The 16382-nt window shown below is 36.6% G+C and overlaps 2 protein-coding genes across 4 annotated transcripts in view; both read left to right on the forward strand.

Moving 5' to 3' along the window:
• Positions 1-13459, forward strand: part of zgc:154046 — a 51318-nt gene extending 37859 nt beyond the window's left edge. The window contains exons 12-15 of one of the 3 annotated variants that reach the window (XR_012383757.1): positions 3106-3241; positions 3326-3388; positions 3661-3798; positions 11042-13459. Coding sequence is in view for 1 of the 3 variants with exons in the window: in NM_001079997.1 (NP_001073466.1) it covers positions 3106-3241; positions 3326-3388; positions 3661-3798; positions 11042-11254 (550 nt within the window). In the remaining 2 variants the exon portion in view is untranslated. Of the gene's footprint in view, positions 1-1744; positions 3242-3325; positions 3389-3660; positions 3799-11041 lie in introns of all 3 variants that reach the window. The other 2 variants (XR_012383758.1, NM_001079997.1) reach the window with 2 other exon arrangements.
• The window catches only part of grk5l (G protein-coupled receptor kinase 5 like), an 821722-nt gene that overhangs the window by 343194 nt on the left and 462146 nt on the right, over positions 1-16382 (forward strand). The gene's annotated exons all lie outside the window — the stretch shown is intronic.

A 16382-nucleotide genomic window follows, 5' to 3' on the forward strand; every position in this document is an offset into this window, starting at 1 on the left:
CATTTTAAAATCCTAATGATTACTTACAAACTCTGAATGGTTTAGCTCCACAGCATTTGAATGTGTACACCATGATTTTATAAGAAATTCACTTTAAAGTTTGATATGACTGGTCATAAACAAATGTTTTCTCAATTCAAATGAGTAGGGACTTGGACCCGGAAACAGTATTCTATACATCATGACTTAAGCGGATATTTAGAGAGTAATGCAAAGATTACTTAAAAGAAGCCATGTGTTTCCATGTTTGCTAAATAACATGTAGTTTCTAAACTACTCTTCCTTTTAAACTTGTATTTTTCCCATGCAAAACTGCCCCTTTCATATGTGCACTAATGTCATGCCCAATGGCAATGCCCCATCCATAAGTGGTGTAAAAATTACATACTTCACCTTTAAAAGATGCATTTATTTCTAGAAATGGTGAAATTCAAAACTAAGGTGATTTAGCAAAGGGCTATTTCCGAGTGAATAAAATTTTTTACAATATCAGTGGATAAAATGGGGAAATTAACAATGTGGACAAAATGTACCTGTAATAACGTGTGTTTTAAAGGTGGGTCTCACTTATATTATCTAATATGTACTTTTATGTTTTACTCTACATTGTACTTGTATTTAAAAATACATGCATGTAATTAAATTTATAAATGTAGCTGCATTTCAAAAATTATAAAAAAAAAAATTAAAAAAAAGCTCTTTTTGATATTTTAAGATTATAGGAATCTACTATCCAGCAGAGCTCAACCATAATCAAACACATCGAAAAAGCTAATTAAGCTTTTCAGGATCATATGTCTAGCATATATCTTGGTATACATTCTAGAATAGATTCAATTAAAATGAATACAATTGCAAAACATTTATATTTTTTGCAATCATTTCCTATAGAAATATCCAAACAACACCACACAGGTACACTCTCAGAAAAAGAATGGTATAATGTTGTACCAAAGAAGGTTCAAACCCTTGTCACTGGGGCAGCACCTTTTTATGGAACAGAATTGTACTGTAAGACAAAGTATCAAATTTGTACCATTCCATTTTGTACCTTTAAGGACATGATTTTTACAATGGGACACTAAAATGTACCTTTGGTTTTTTAAAACCTGCAGATACAATATTGTACCTTCTGATCCATGAAGGCACCACTACAGTGACAAGACAATTTGTACCTTAACAGTGTCAAATGTGTTCCTTTAAGAACTATTTAAAGGCATTTTGCTACAGTATACCCAAAATGCGTCAATTTATTTTCAGTAAATATATATATATATATATATATATATATTTTTTTTTTTTTTTTTTTAAACATTTGTTTTAACATCAAACAAAATATCTATTTTTTTGCTAAACATTTCACAACACGTTTCACAAAATTGTTACAGAAATACATTCTCCCATCTACAATATAAAACTCCCATCTACAATATTTTGTTTCTCCAATTTTCACACAATACCTTTATAATCACTTAAAAGTTCATTTAATTTACTTAATTTTAAAACAGAAATAGAATTATGCAAAAGTATTGTAATGAGATATGCACAATGTTTGATTAGTTTTACAATACTAAAATGTCTGCATGAACACTTTGCATATGCAGGACTTTTGCCAGCTCATGTGCGTAGTGGAAAGCAAATGTCAAGGGGTGTTGATATCAATAATGAAAATGTATTTATCAGAACATGCTTACCAAATAATCATTAAAAAATTCCTTAAATGTTTAGATTACAATACCTATAGTTTTGTTTTACCAGTTGTTTTGTATTATAGAATTTAATAACTAATGTTTATGAGATTTTTCTTTAAACAGGCTTTTAAAAGATGATTCATGTTTTAATGTGGAAACTATGCATAAAATCACTTTGCTTTTCCAGTAATATTTACTGTCATAAGTATTGTAATAAAGAAGAAGTTGAACACTTGCGTACCTTTTTATGAGAACAATTGTGTACCTTCATTTGTACCATAAAAGGTACAGAACAGTATCATAAGAGTTTTTTTCTGTACCATGTAAGGTACAACTTTTGCAAAGGTACAAAACTTCCTTAAGGAACATTATTTGTACCACTGTGTACCTTTTTTTTCTGAGAGTGTACAGGTTATTCCATTATTTACAAGGCAAGGGACAAAACAACAACAAATAGGGCATTTATTGAAAAAAATACTTTACAAAACTGTAAAGTGACGTTTATCATTTTACCATAACATAGGCAAAATTATTAAATAAATGTACATGCATATAGTTTACATGCTCCTCTATAGTTTACATGCTCCTCTAGTTAAACTGCTGGAAAATTACATTTAAAATTATGTGCAAGGAAACTTGCACAGTACAACAAAATCCAGTCTCTGTGTGCTGTTTTTGATTTTTAAATTGTCTTATGAGCCTTAAATACAGTAAATCAACTGTATCCATGTTACATTTATGACGGTGAAAAGTCATTATCAAATTTGGCATACATCTTTGCAAAGAGAATACATGTGATGTTATTATCTGGAAAGTTATCTGTTGCTGCACTGTTATCTAAGGCAGTAGTGTCAAACTCAATTCCTGGAGGGCCGAAGCCCTGCACAGTTTAGTTCCAACCCTGCTCCAACACACTTACCTGTAGGTTTCAAACAAGCCTGAATGACTCAACTAGTTTGATCAGGTGTGTTTATTTATGGTTGGAACTAAACTGTGCAGAGCTGCGGCCCTTTTGTAACTGAGTTTGACACCTGTGATCTAAAAGATTAACCAGGACATGCCAATTCTTTCAAAACATTTTACCACAATGTCCTCATAAACATCTGAAACACTGCACAACAAATGACATAACTGATCGAATGATTGATGACAGTTGTCAAGAACATGCATCATGCATGATTATGATGTTTCACGTAATGACTATAAAGGTGTTATGACCTTATGAATACTTTGAAAAGTAAAGTGATATGCAAAACATAAACACAATAAGTGCATAGATTTTTATTTTTTTGCATTGTTTTTAAGACTAAGTAAATGGGAGAAAATATATTTTTATGCATATACATACATATTTTTTCTTAAGCATGCTATGCTAGACTACTGATTTTTTTGTGTGTGTGTGTGTGTGTGTTAGGATGTATGAGACATGCTGTCCATCCTACGAGAGTGCATCTTTACGCATGTTTAAACTGGGCAGAACAGAAGCCATTCGATCCACCACCACAGAATCGTTGCAGTTCACAAAAGCCATGGATGATCCATCAAAAAATGTACTGGTTTCAATTTCAGTATTGACATGTTTTAGAAGTTTTGAGAATTGCTCATGTTGTTTTCATATTCTTTGACATTTGCAGAATATTGAGAAAGCAGCACTGCTCAAAAATGCGATTAAAGTCCACAGAGAGCTCACATACATGGTGAGTGTCTTAAAAAGATCCAAATGCATTAGGCAGTAACTCTTCAAAATCGGACAAACTTGGTACTTTAAAGGTATTAACTTGGTACTTTAATGTGACATTTTAATACTTAAGTAAGTCTACATTTAAAAAAAAAAAACATATCACCCCAGTAATATCTTTTGGACTATTATTTTTCTGACAGTGTATGTTCTCTGTGTAACATTTTTGTTATGTTATCAAGAACTCCCAATAAATATTATGATTTTTTTTCCCCTCTCCTTTGTAATCAGGCCATCCATGGGCAGGCTATAGACAGGCACATGTTGGGCCTAAAGATGGTGGCCATTGAGGATCTGACATCTTTACCCGAGATTTTCATGGACACATCATTTGCTGTGGCTTCACATTTTAACCTCTACACAAGTCAGGTTTGTACTCTCGGGTCAGGTGTTGTGGGCCACTCCAGGCCACTTATTTACTCCAGATAAATACATTTACCACTTCTTGATTAGGGGCTCAATAACATTCTATTCCTAAAAATATGTTTCCTCTAAACCAGTGGTTCTCAAACTTTTTTCATCAAGTACCACCTCAGAAAAAAAATTGTATCTCCAAGTACCACCAAAAATTAGCAGTATTGAAATACAATAGCATAGTAGGCCCAGTATAGCAGCTACAACTCTGCACAGTTAAAACAACGTGGCAAATTACCTCAGAAATATAGGCTATATTCATAAATGTCATATTATATGCATAATTTTTGAGAAATTTTTAAATGTGTGTAGCATGTACATGACATATTTCATTCCTCCTCGTACCACTAGAAGGAAGCCTGCGTACCACTAGTGGTACACGTACCACAGTTTGAGAACCACTGCTCTAAACAATCTTACAGTTCATGCTGTAAATAATTCAGAAAAAAAGACTATAACGTTATCACAAAAAAGAATATTAATTCTTTTAATAATTTTTTTGCAATCTCTACTACTGACATTGCACACTGTAATTACATTTCTTTTAAGTTAATTGTAGCATACAAACCAGCAAACACACTTGCCAAACTGCTTCAAAATCAAATTTTAGTATGGCCAGACGATACTACCTCAGCACAGCAGGACGTTCAGCACACAAACTAGAACATGTTCAGAGTGGTAGTCACACAGACTTACAACAGTATACTAAAATTGTGACTGCTACATTTGCAGAGGTGGGTAGCGTATCCAAAATCTATACTAAAACATATGCAGTGCATCTGGAAACTGTTCATAATGCTTCACTTTTTCCTGAAACCTGAAAAAGCACATGTACAATTTACAGCCTTAAGGTTCTAAATTGAGCTCAGGTACATTCTGGTTCCACTGACCATTCTTGAGATGTTTCAGCAGCTTAATTGGAGTTTACCTGTGGTAAATTCAGTTGATTGGACATGTTTTGAAAAGGCATACACCTGTCTATACAAGGTCCCAGAGTTGACAGTGCATGTCAAAGTACAAATTTAAGAATGAAGACAAAGAAATTGTCTGTAGACCTCCGAGACAGGATTGTCTTGAGGCACAAGGCTGGGGAAGGTTACAGAAAAAAATTCTTCCTATGAGCACAGTGGCCTCCATCATCCATAAGTGGAAGATGTTTGGAACATTCTATGGAGAGCGAAGAACCTTACAGAAGGACAACCAGTTGTGCAGCCATTCACCAATCAGGCCTGTATGGTAGAGGGGCCCGACGGAAGCCACTCTCTGCCTGAAATTTGCCAAAAAGCATCTGAAGGACTCTCAGACCATAAGAAACAAAGTTCTCTGGTCTGATGAGACTAAATTTGAAAAAGAAGAGAACATTTTTTTAAAAGAAGAGATTTAAAACAAAGAAAATGATAGAGGGAAAACAAGAACTAGTAAGACCACTGCAGCTAGGGATTTTGACAGGGCCACAAGAGATTATTAGTAAAGATAGTTAAATGCAAACTTAATGAGTTCTGTTTAAAATTATGATTAGGAATTATAATAAATAATTTCAACTAAATCAGGTTTCAACTAAAAATTTTATGTTCAACTTAATATTTTTAGTCAGTTTGATTAATGTTTTTGAGATGATTAGAAACATTCATTTGATTCAACTAAAAACTATTAGGCAGCAATGTTATTTACAGTGTGTTACATTAATGAAACAAAGCAAAATAAATCAGAAAGAGAACTTTATTGCCATGCATGTTTACACATACAAAGAGTTGTTGTTTTTGTGAAAGAAGTTTCCTCACTACAACAAAATGACAGTAGCTATGTTTCCATTCAAAAATGCAAATTAACATTATGCGGAAAACTGGATTGTCGCATAAAAGATGTGCCAATAATGCAGCGTTTCCATCCAACGAGTCAAAGCGAACAAAATCGTCACTTCCTGATTATCTGGCACCAATTATCAACAGTAAAAACTGAATTTGCTGCGATAGGAAAAGCTGTGTGAATCCTTTCATTTTATAAATGACTTGTGCCTCAGAAGGCAACCCTGAAACGCAGTGAACGCGCTGTGGCGTTTGAAGGCATGAGACTCTTGATTCTGGAGGTATGAATAATATAATAACACTAATAACTAAACGAAGGGCGTTACACCACTTATAACAAATCACATGACCTTTTTTAATGCACATACTGGAAATTGTTTGGTAAAAGTGTTACCATCATAGTTTATGAGCATCTTTAGCATGTTTTTTTTATGCACATTTTCAAAATTTATGCACAACCTGGCATTTTCAACCGTTATTTTATGCGCTTACCCAAAATGCGCATAAAAAAATGGTGGATGTTAATGTAACTACTAACAGGACAAACACACAGATATATAGACAATTTTAAAAATATCAAAAAGAGAATAAAAATGTGCAAACTGACAAATGTATTTACAGGGATATTGCTATAAAGAATATTTATGTATAGCTATATTTCAAATATAATTACAGTAAAATGTATTTTTGTTTAATGGTCAGAAGTTGCACTCGGGCAGATCTGAGGATCACAGTGGGAGTAAATCCGCCGCCCTTGCGGACCACTCGCTCCTCCACGTGATTCATCCAAGCTTCAAGTGAGAGAAGTAATCTGTCCTCGGTTGGTCGAACTCTCTCTTGATGACATCGAGGATCAGATGTCCATCGCTGCATCGGAGGATGGGCTGCATCTGATGAGAATATGTACCAGCTCCCTCCCCCCAGAGTGGAAAGCGCGGCGTTGGCATCTAAAAGCAGACTTGGTGGCTGTGCTTTCCCATGCTGCTTCGGCCGTCGGGCTGGAGATGGTTAATTTCCCAGGCCCGTGGCCGGACTCACTAGAGGGGTGTTATGTGGAGGATGTAAAGAAGGCAAGACCTTCTAAGCCTCCCGTCCCCTTCTTCCTAGAAGTGCACAGTAAGCTCACGCTGTGCACTGTGCGCGCCTTTGCCCTCACCATGCATGCTATGGCCACCTACCAGCGCTACCAAGCGCAGTCACTGGCCCAGCTCCATGAGGATGGTTCTGACCCAGGACTGAGCATGAGCTCCGCACCGCAACCAACTATGCTCTGAAAAAAGTTGGCTGTGTGTGCCCTTGGACGGATGATGGTCACATTAGTGGTCTAAGAACGCCACCTTAGGCTAAATCTGGTTGATATGCGTGATGTTGACAAAGTTTGCTTTTTTAACTTACCCAAATGCCAGGCTGGCCTGTTTGGAGACACCGTCGGTGAATTTGCCCAGGAATTCACGCCGGTAAAGGAGCAGTTGGAGGCTATGGGTGAGGTAATCTAAAGGGGGGATCGTATGACCGCTCCCCCGCTAAGCCATCCATATCTGCTGCTTTTCGCTGAGGGCGCTCGCCTGCGGCTTTGCTCCGCAGCTCTTGCCTGCGCCTCCGGTCAAGTGGCTGCGCCAAGCATCTAGCAGGCAACCAGCGCCTCCAACCCCCACCCCAGGGCGCGTTTATTGGCCCGTTTTTATACTCTTTTATATGATTGGATTCTGACGAAATCCCCATAGTGGAAGTTTTCCACATAGCATTTCCGTTCCCCTCCTCGGTGAACGAGGGTTACCTTGGTAACCAAAGCGTTTTTAAAATTAATACATTCACATTCAAACACACACAAACAAAAAAGATTATCAGCTGTGGACTTAAAAGGATCTCCTTTTTGCAGTAAATTTCCATCGCAAAAAAAGATAGTTAGGACATGAATATAATTTTCATTACTATTTATTTACCATTAATGACCATAGCATTACTATATTTTTCCATTGCACTATTTGTCGCAGATACTGAAACTGAAAGGATCTCCTGTTTTTGGCTACTTTGGAATAAGTTTGCATAATATACTGGCCACTCATTCTGACTGAGTGATTTTAAATGTGTTATTTGAATCAGTGTAGGAGTGAAGTGGTACATGTATTCCTTCCGAGCTCTCACGGTATAAGGCTCACAGTTCGGTTTTTTTGTTTCTGCTTTGAAAACAGTCAGTCCAGATATGCAGAAACTGGAGTTAAGCCATGTTCACACTAGAGTATATGTTAATATGTGCTCCCAAAAATACGTGGCCCCTGCCCGCCCCCCCACAGGTTAATAGTAAGCTAATGTAATTTCATAATGCAAATCTTAAATTCATGCTAACCAACAAATGATCAAAGGAAATATATTAATGTAATTTAAATAAATAAAATATGAATTGATGTTTACTTTAAACTTAAATTATAATGTTCTATTAAAATTATTTTTTAAAAGATTTTGTCTAATAAAAGATTTTTCTAGAGTCATCCACCATAATTTTGTGGCTAAAAAGTATCGGTTCATTCACTGTTTTGGTTCTGGTATCGTTTTAAAAGTATCAATTTAACACCGATATCGGAAAAAAAAAAAAGAAAACTAGACCCAACCCTAATTGTAAGTAGCCTGGATAGGTCATAGTCATTATGCTAATATCATATCACTTTATAGTGGATGTAAAATTCTCTGCAGTACATTTAGTCATTTTAGAATGTTAAGTTCTAATTCTGTAGTTATTTTTGTGAAAGTAACTAAAAAGTAATATAACAGTCATGTAACATATTACAATTCTGAGACAGTAATATTGTAAGGTAAGGGATTACTTTTAAATAGCAGTAATAGCAGGATCTGTAATATATCACAGTTTTGAAGTAACTTGCACAACACTGATGAGGTAGCATCTTTGCAAGATTAGCCTCCTTGTCTGTCCCTTCACTGCCCTCAGGTATTCCAATAAATCTCATTATTCTGCCTGCTTCTGTCTTCCATATCTGTAAGTTTTTCCAGAAGAATCTCTAATTTGGACAGGGATTTGATTGTAACTCTCGTTAGCCTCCATGAAATCTACTCTTGCTTCAACGTTGCTAATTCTTTCCATTAGTGCGGACAGTTCACCTTCCATAGAAGTAGTGGCATTGCGAATCTCTTTCAAGCTTTGCATTTCCTCAGACATTGTACAATTTTTTTGTCTATAAGACATTTTTCCCGTATCTCAAACTCTTCTCTGTCGAGTTAGCCGCTGCAGGATTATCTAAAAGGATAAATAAATTGGGCTGCTATGAGAGATGCTAAACTATGCTGCCATCCGCTACAATCCGCGTTACGTGACTCTGCTTTTCCATTTTTCACAAAATATTTTTTTTAAGTGCCTTGGTTATTTTGTAAAATAGTGTTCTACTGGCATAGCATAGCCATAAATAGCCATAGCATTCTGGTCTAAAAAGGAAGGCGTTCTGAGGTGCACTGCTGGCGCGTTGCTATTTTGAGAAACTAAAATAGATTTTTCATTAGACCAAAACAAACCCGCTCTCGCTTACACACTGCTTAATACGCACAAGAGAGCAATAGGCAATAATCTTTACATATGAAAAAATTTCAATATTAAGGATATATATAGGATATAATAAGAATAGATATAGGATATAAATATAAAGGATTAAAATATTACTAAACATTATTTTCTATCCTACATAAATATGAAAAATCACTGCTTTTATGTCTTCTTCATCTCGGGAGGCTTTTTCAGTTCATTCATAACTATTTGCTTTTGTATAATGTTATTATTATTAGCTGTATTATTTATTAAATCCATATTTATATTTAGATTTGCCCACCTGTCAGGTTTAAGACTATATGGGGCACAGCGAGTATTTTTGGATATAACCCAGGTTTTTGAACACTTCATTATTGTTGTTCATTTATTTGTTTGCTGGAAATTAGAACTGAATTTAGAAATAGTTTTGAAACGAATATTTGCGCTTAACAAGCTAAATTAATTATTTATAGACTAATTGATGTCTGTGCGTAAAGGTTTCCCTATCCAAGAGCGAAAGTGAAAGTAGATCCATTATCTCTCTTTCTCACACAGTAGATGCTCTGTTTAACAGTTTTCTGTTAAAAAATAACTGTTAACTGTTTGCTAGTGAAATGCTCAGTTTTTTCACTTAGACGTACTTTACGTCCTGTAAATAGCGAATGCGCTTATGGCGTGACGCAGCTGGCTTTTAAAGGGAATGGGAGATGAGACTTTAATTGGTTTATTCTCAAAACACACGTATAACTCATTAAGAAAATAAACTTAACCCTTTTAGAACATGCGCCACGGCGCAAAGCCGATTTTCCCATCCTTAAATTAGCAAAAATGCGTTCTGACACGCCCTGAAAGCGTTTGCGCCCTGCGTTTTGCGCTCTGCGCATGGACCGTCAAAATAGAGCCCTATATGTTCTTATGTTTGGGTGCACTGTCTCTTTATGAGTTTGAAATATGGGTAACATTTTACTCGAAGGGGTGTTCATAAGACTTTTTTAATAATTTTTTTAGAATTTTTATAATCACACATGAAACATCATGCATATAAAAGAGATTTTATACATACTTATGACAACTGTGATGAAAAGTTATGACAATTGTTAATGCCCTACATGTTAATGTCAAGTTGTGATGACAAATATTTCTCAAACATTGTCATCTTTGCACTTAAAATAGCAAAACAACGTTAATGACACTTAATGGCAGTTGCCAAACGTATGCTTAAAATCTCCTTCATATTTATGACATGTCCTGTCATGATTATATTGGTGTCATGACAGTCTAATGCAGGGGTTCCCAAACTTTTTAGGCCGCGACCCCCAAAATGACAATGCCAGTGACTCGTGACCCCCAATATCCTCTGAGGTGGTTATAAATACAGAAACCTTGCATGCAATGGCGCACACACACACACACCAATGGACCCAAGTCTATTCTTCTTTAAATTTTTTTTTTATGTATGAGAGCTGTAAATGGGCCACAAAGTTAGACCAGGTGTTATGAAATCTGCTGCATCTGACGCTATTGCTGTGTCTTTAATACAATGCAATTACCCCAGGGGTTGCAATCCAATAGAAGTAGTAACTATAAGCTAATATAGTAACTATATATGGTATAAACGACTATTTTTTTCTCTTCAGAAGGTTATTGATAAAATATGGTAATTCTTATGGTTTAATGAAAATAAATAGATTTTTGGAAACCACCAGGCGACCCCCCCCCCTTCATTGTCCCGCGACCCCTCGGGGGGTCCCGACCCCCACTTTGAGAACCATTGGTCTAATGAACACCCCCTTCAAGTAAAGTGTTGTCAAATTATCTTTTATTGTAACTTTTTCACAATTTCTGTGACTGTTCTTTATAGGTTGGATCAAAGACTGACTGCGTAATGTGTTTTGGACCCATGGTTCCTGATGGTTATGGTGTCTGTTACAATCCTATGGATGATCATATCAACTTTGCTGTGACTGCTTTCAATAGCTGTGAAGAAACCAATGCCACTAAATTGTCCACGTTTCTAACGGATGCACTTCTGGACATGAAGAATCTTCTAGACCAGGTGACTAAGGACCAGTGAGTGATGACACAGCTGTAATGGCAAAATAAACGTTCGCACAAGCGTTTCAGACTGAAGGCTTTTCAATGTATTTGAACTGACATCTACAGTATTGATGGTTTGATTTCTGTTTCATATCTGTTACTGTGGTGTGTTATTTTGTTACTTCTGTATGCGACTTAGAAAACTATTCTGAAATTGTTTACATTGGACACAAGCAGTGTGATAAGACTGCAGATAATGGAACCTATCAACAGAGATTCCGCTGGGACTGGTTGAAGGGCAACACAATTTAACAATAAGCATAAACTGATGCCTTATGCTGTTTATGATATTAAGACTAAGGAAAATTTGCAAGAGGTTCTTTGTCGTGTTCAGTGCTGATAGCTTGTAACTATCAATTGACCAGCATATTAGTTTGCTTACCTTGAAATTTGAACTGTTTGATCTGGTGTTTTAATTTTTTTGCTCTGTTTAAATCTAAATTTAGAATGTTTATTTTGCCAGCAAATATCGTTTTTCTTTAGGTGAACAATTAATTAATGCAGGTTAATCCAATAAAAAAAGTCTTTGTTGGTAGTCTTAAATTATTGTCTGACCATTTGCTTCTCCATTTGAAGTGACTTCAGCCAGAATATTCTTAACCACAGCCCTTTCAACATTATTTCCTTGGAGCAAACTAATAAGCAAAAAGAAACTTCCGCTTCCTACACAGTATTCCATTTCAGTTGGAAGTACATCAACATACTGAAAATCTCAGTGACTTCAAGTTCACTTGGACTTTAAGCATCCTGACCAGTCTGACACTGAAACAGCCAGAGTGACACTGAATTAAGGGTGTGAGATTGGAGCAATTTGTTGTCCTACTTTTGAATATGAGAAAAGCAGTTTGAAAACAGTTGTTTTATTTTTGCAGTATTATTTGGGCATGTGGCGTCACAGTGGTGCAGTGGGTTGCACGATCGCCTCACTGCAAGAATGCCCGGCTCGGTCAGTTGGCATTTCATGTTCTCCCTGTGTTCACGTAGGTTTCCTCTGGGTGCTCTGATTTCCCCCACAGTCCAAAGACATGCACTATAGACCTTTTTAATGGCTGCTGCATGGAGGGTGCCATAACGACCAGCGTCTTCCGGTAGAATGCTAAAAACTTTCGTTTACAGCGTGTACAACTGGTAATTTGCGCTCCAAAAATGGGTTTTAATAGATAACAGAGTGTTTTTGTGACACGTAACTTAGAAATATGTCTGTTAAAGTTGTTATAATCTGTCACTTGTGGTTTAAGCGTGTCAGAAATACGAGAAAAACGTTCTCCTAGTTCACATGTCTGGCGTCAGAAATACATTGTGTGTGCGTTCCCGGCCTGTCAGCTGTTAGCTCAGCGGCTCTTTAACACACACACACACACAGAGAGTACTGGCATGAAACTTAACAGGTATGAAAGTCGTGCAATTTACAAAAATGACCAATAAAAGTCTGTTATTGTCACACAACCAGCGATCGCTCTCCAGAGATCACACGAACTTCAGGACTACACTTCCGCATTTCCCAGGACTACATTTTCATACATGCACTGCTCCCAGACACCCATGCTCACACATCTAGCTTGATTGCACTCACCAGCTGCATCTTGTCAGAGACTGATATCACACCATACATAAGCCACTCATGAACCCATCCAGTTTGCCGTGTCTTGTTTACTGCTAAGTGACATTACAACTCGTTTCTCCTTGTCTTGTTTTCTCCGTGTTTAGACCCTAGCCTTGTTTACCCTTGTTCTCTAGTCTAGCCGCCTGACTTATGACCTATTGCTTGTTTATTGCCTGGTTAACATACCCGTTTGCACCTGTATGACCACTGCTTGCCTGACGCTGAATAAACCTGCATATTGGATCTTACCTCCAGTTGTCTTTGTCACTCCACCTCGGCGTCACAGTTATTGATACTCTGCTGGCTGATATGCTGTTCATTCTAATCGCGAGCCGTTTGTGTTTTATTTCGTGTGTTGTTTTTACCACGGTTTGTGTTTTTCTGTCATTTCGAAATGACACTAGCCTTTACTTTCACTTTGTCACAGTTATTAAATCAGTGTGTCAGTGGCACAGTACAGTTATTAAATCAGTGTGTCAGTGGCACAGTACAGGCTACATGTGTGTGTCAAATATTTTGGTGAATTACATTTGTTTGGGCTGGTTATATATTTGAAATAAAGAGAAAATGTTGACTTTAGCGATGACAAGGCTTCTTTTAAACTGCAGAAGATGCCGTCTGACAACCAGGGAAAAATGCCTCACAGCAGCTGTTTTCCATCCTGTTAGATCGCATTTCTTTAAATGATCAGTCCAGGAGATGGTGCTGATGGACAACAGTATCAGTTCAAAGAGGATAAAAGCAGGTAAATAGATTAAAACTATCGTTTCAAAGCTGTCCAAATGTGACTGTTTACACGCATCAGCTGCTGACCGGAAGTTCTTCGCATTCTCCTTGCGCATACACGCAAAGCATAATGGGTAATTTTGCGTTCCAAGAAAAAGGTCTATAGGAGAATTGAATAAGCTAAACTAGCCCCAGTGTTCCCCAGTGTTGAGTTGCGGCTGTAAGGGATTCCACTGCGTAAAACATATGCTGGATAAGTTGGCGGTTCATTCTGTGTAGAATGCATATTTACAGGGGAAGGTATGAGGCAGGGGTGGGCAAACTCGGTCCTGGAGGGTCGGTGTCCTGCAGAGTTTTTCTATAACACTAATTGAACACACCTGAACATGCTAACCAGTGTCTTCACCATCACTAGAAAGCTAAAGGCAGGTGTGTTTAGGGTTAGTGGTAAACTCTGCAGGACACCGGCCCTCCAGGACAGAGTTTGCCCTCCCCAGGTCTAAGGAATTAAGAAAGGCCTTACTCCCTATACAAGTCTTATTTACCCCCTGAAGTACATCAAACTGTTTGCTGAAATGTCTACAACAATAAACATAAGACTTATAAGTGTGCACAGTGTTTCTGTCAGTTATGCAGTTTGTGAATTTAACATGGATGTTGCAATCACTACCATAATAATAAGTCCTTATTGATTTTCAGAATTGTAAAGAAAGGAAAGATGAATGTCATGCAGTTTGTATTATTGAATGTTTTTAAAAATTACACTTCACTTTTCCGGTAAGTAGTTATAAACTAAGGGTGCTCCATACATTAACAAGGACAGCCAGAAACAATTATTTTTAAATATGTTTGTAAAATTATTATTTTTAAGTATGTCAAACTTTTTTATAAACGTTTACAAAAACAAGTTAAAAAATTATAAACTTTTTACAATAAGTGCATGCATTTTAAAGACCAGCATCAGAATATCAGCTTCATATGACAAAGCAATAAATGCCACAGGATTGTTTAATTGTTTCACCTTAGTTAAGTAACGCCTGGCACGTTATGTTAAATTATTTTAAATTACACGCCCCATCCATAACCAACCTTAAATCATACCTGAACTCTGTTTAACAGTTCCAAGTAAACTGTTTTGTGTGACATTCTCATAAAAACTCTCTGCTTTTGAATATCTTTGTTCTTAATTGTTCTTAGCCCTGTCAATGTTTATCTATGTTGTATTATAATTATAATATTTCCTCTCCTGTTTCTCTTCCGTTTATATTCTTTAGCTGTCAATATAATACTTCGCGTCTATGGAAGAAAGTCAATAAAGATAGACAATGTGTAACATCATATTCATCAAAAGACGGTTTATGTGCAAGTAACAGCACCGGTCCGAGCAGGGAGCGAGCCGGCATGGGAGACAAGCTCCGAGGATGCTAAAGATTGCAGAACAACGTCTGTCGCTGGATCCGAGGACTGAGATTTACGCGATCACCAGCTGGCTACCGCTACATAAGGGCAAATATAGATGACTAAAGCCTTATTTACTCATTTTACTCATACTTTTTATCATTTATAATGTCCAAGGCATTGATATTAATATTATATGCTACTTTTGTGGCTTTTTTAGCCTTTATCTCGCCTGTTTACTGGGTTAAAAATCTTACATTATTCCATCTCCACCTGCTGGTGAAAGCTAGAGCAGCTGGCGATCTTCAATCTGCAATCTATTGCTTCTCCTGCAGTTCCCGGATGTAATGTTGAATTTTAACAGTCGAATTTGGTCCACTGAATTTATTGAAGCGAATATTTGAACTGAAATAAAATGAACTGAAAATGACCTTTTGAATATTATACATCGTATTTTTAAAGGGTATTGAATATTTTGTAAGTGATTTTTAAGTATGAAAACGTGTTTGAAATATTTTTCGTTGAAATATTCACAGCTTAAATAAACAGATATGTTAAATTTCAGGACCTAAAAATACAAACCCTGGAATTCAAGTCATTAAAATGCAAGAACTTGTTAATACGGTGTATTATTTTTTTCAGTTTGTGATATTCAACAAGATTTTTAATTCAAGACTTTTGGCATTGATTTTGTTCCATAGGTATGTGCATCATGACGTTTCCATCAATCGTTTTTAAACGCATCTCCAAAATGAGCATTAAAATAAGTGCGTGAAATTGTATGGCTAAGGCGAGAAATACCGCTTTGTCTTTAAAAAAGGGGAGGAGACCAACAGAAACTGAGTTTAGAGAATAAAACCTGCTCCCGACCAGGTTAGGTTCACAGAGTAAGTTACCACAGTAACTGACTCTGAGTTAAAGTTACCTCTCTTTCAGAAACAGGCTTGACTTACCCTGCTTTCTCGAGTTTAACAAACCTGCCATTTTGAAACGGAAAACCCAGAGTTTCTCTCATTTCAGGGTTAAAATACTCTGAGTTTTCACTTAACCTCCTTTTTGAAACAGGCCCCTCAATATCTAGAGAAGAGGGTCCTGCCTTGTTTGACAAATATCCCAGAACTCATCACAGGACTAGAACGAGGGCTTTTAATAGCACCTGGTATAAGGACTTATGGCTTGAATATTCTGTAAGTCAAGATTTAGCTTATTGCTTTGCATGTAGGCCTTTTTCTTTGCCCAGTAAACCAGAATCTGCCTTCATATCACAGTCAAGATTTTCTGGGCATTGTTTAAAGATTCTGGGTTTAAGCTCAAAAAGGCTATCAACAGCAACTTATCAATGCTGGATCTCATAGATGAGGAACGATAAAATAAGTGC

The sequence above is a fragment of the Danio rerio genome, chromosome 8 (genome assembly GCF_049306965.1).
Source record: "Danio rerio strain Tuebingen ecotype United States chromosome 8, GRCz12tu, whole genome shotgun sequence".
Classification (NCBI taxonomy): Eukaryota; Metazoa; Chordata; class Actinopteri; order Cypriniformes; family Danionidae; genus Danio; species Danio rerio.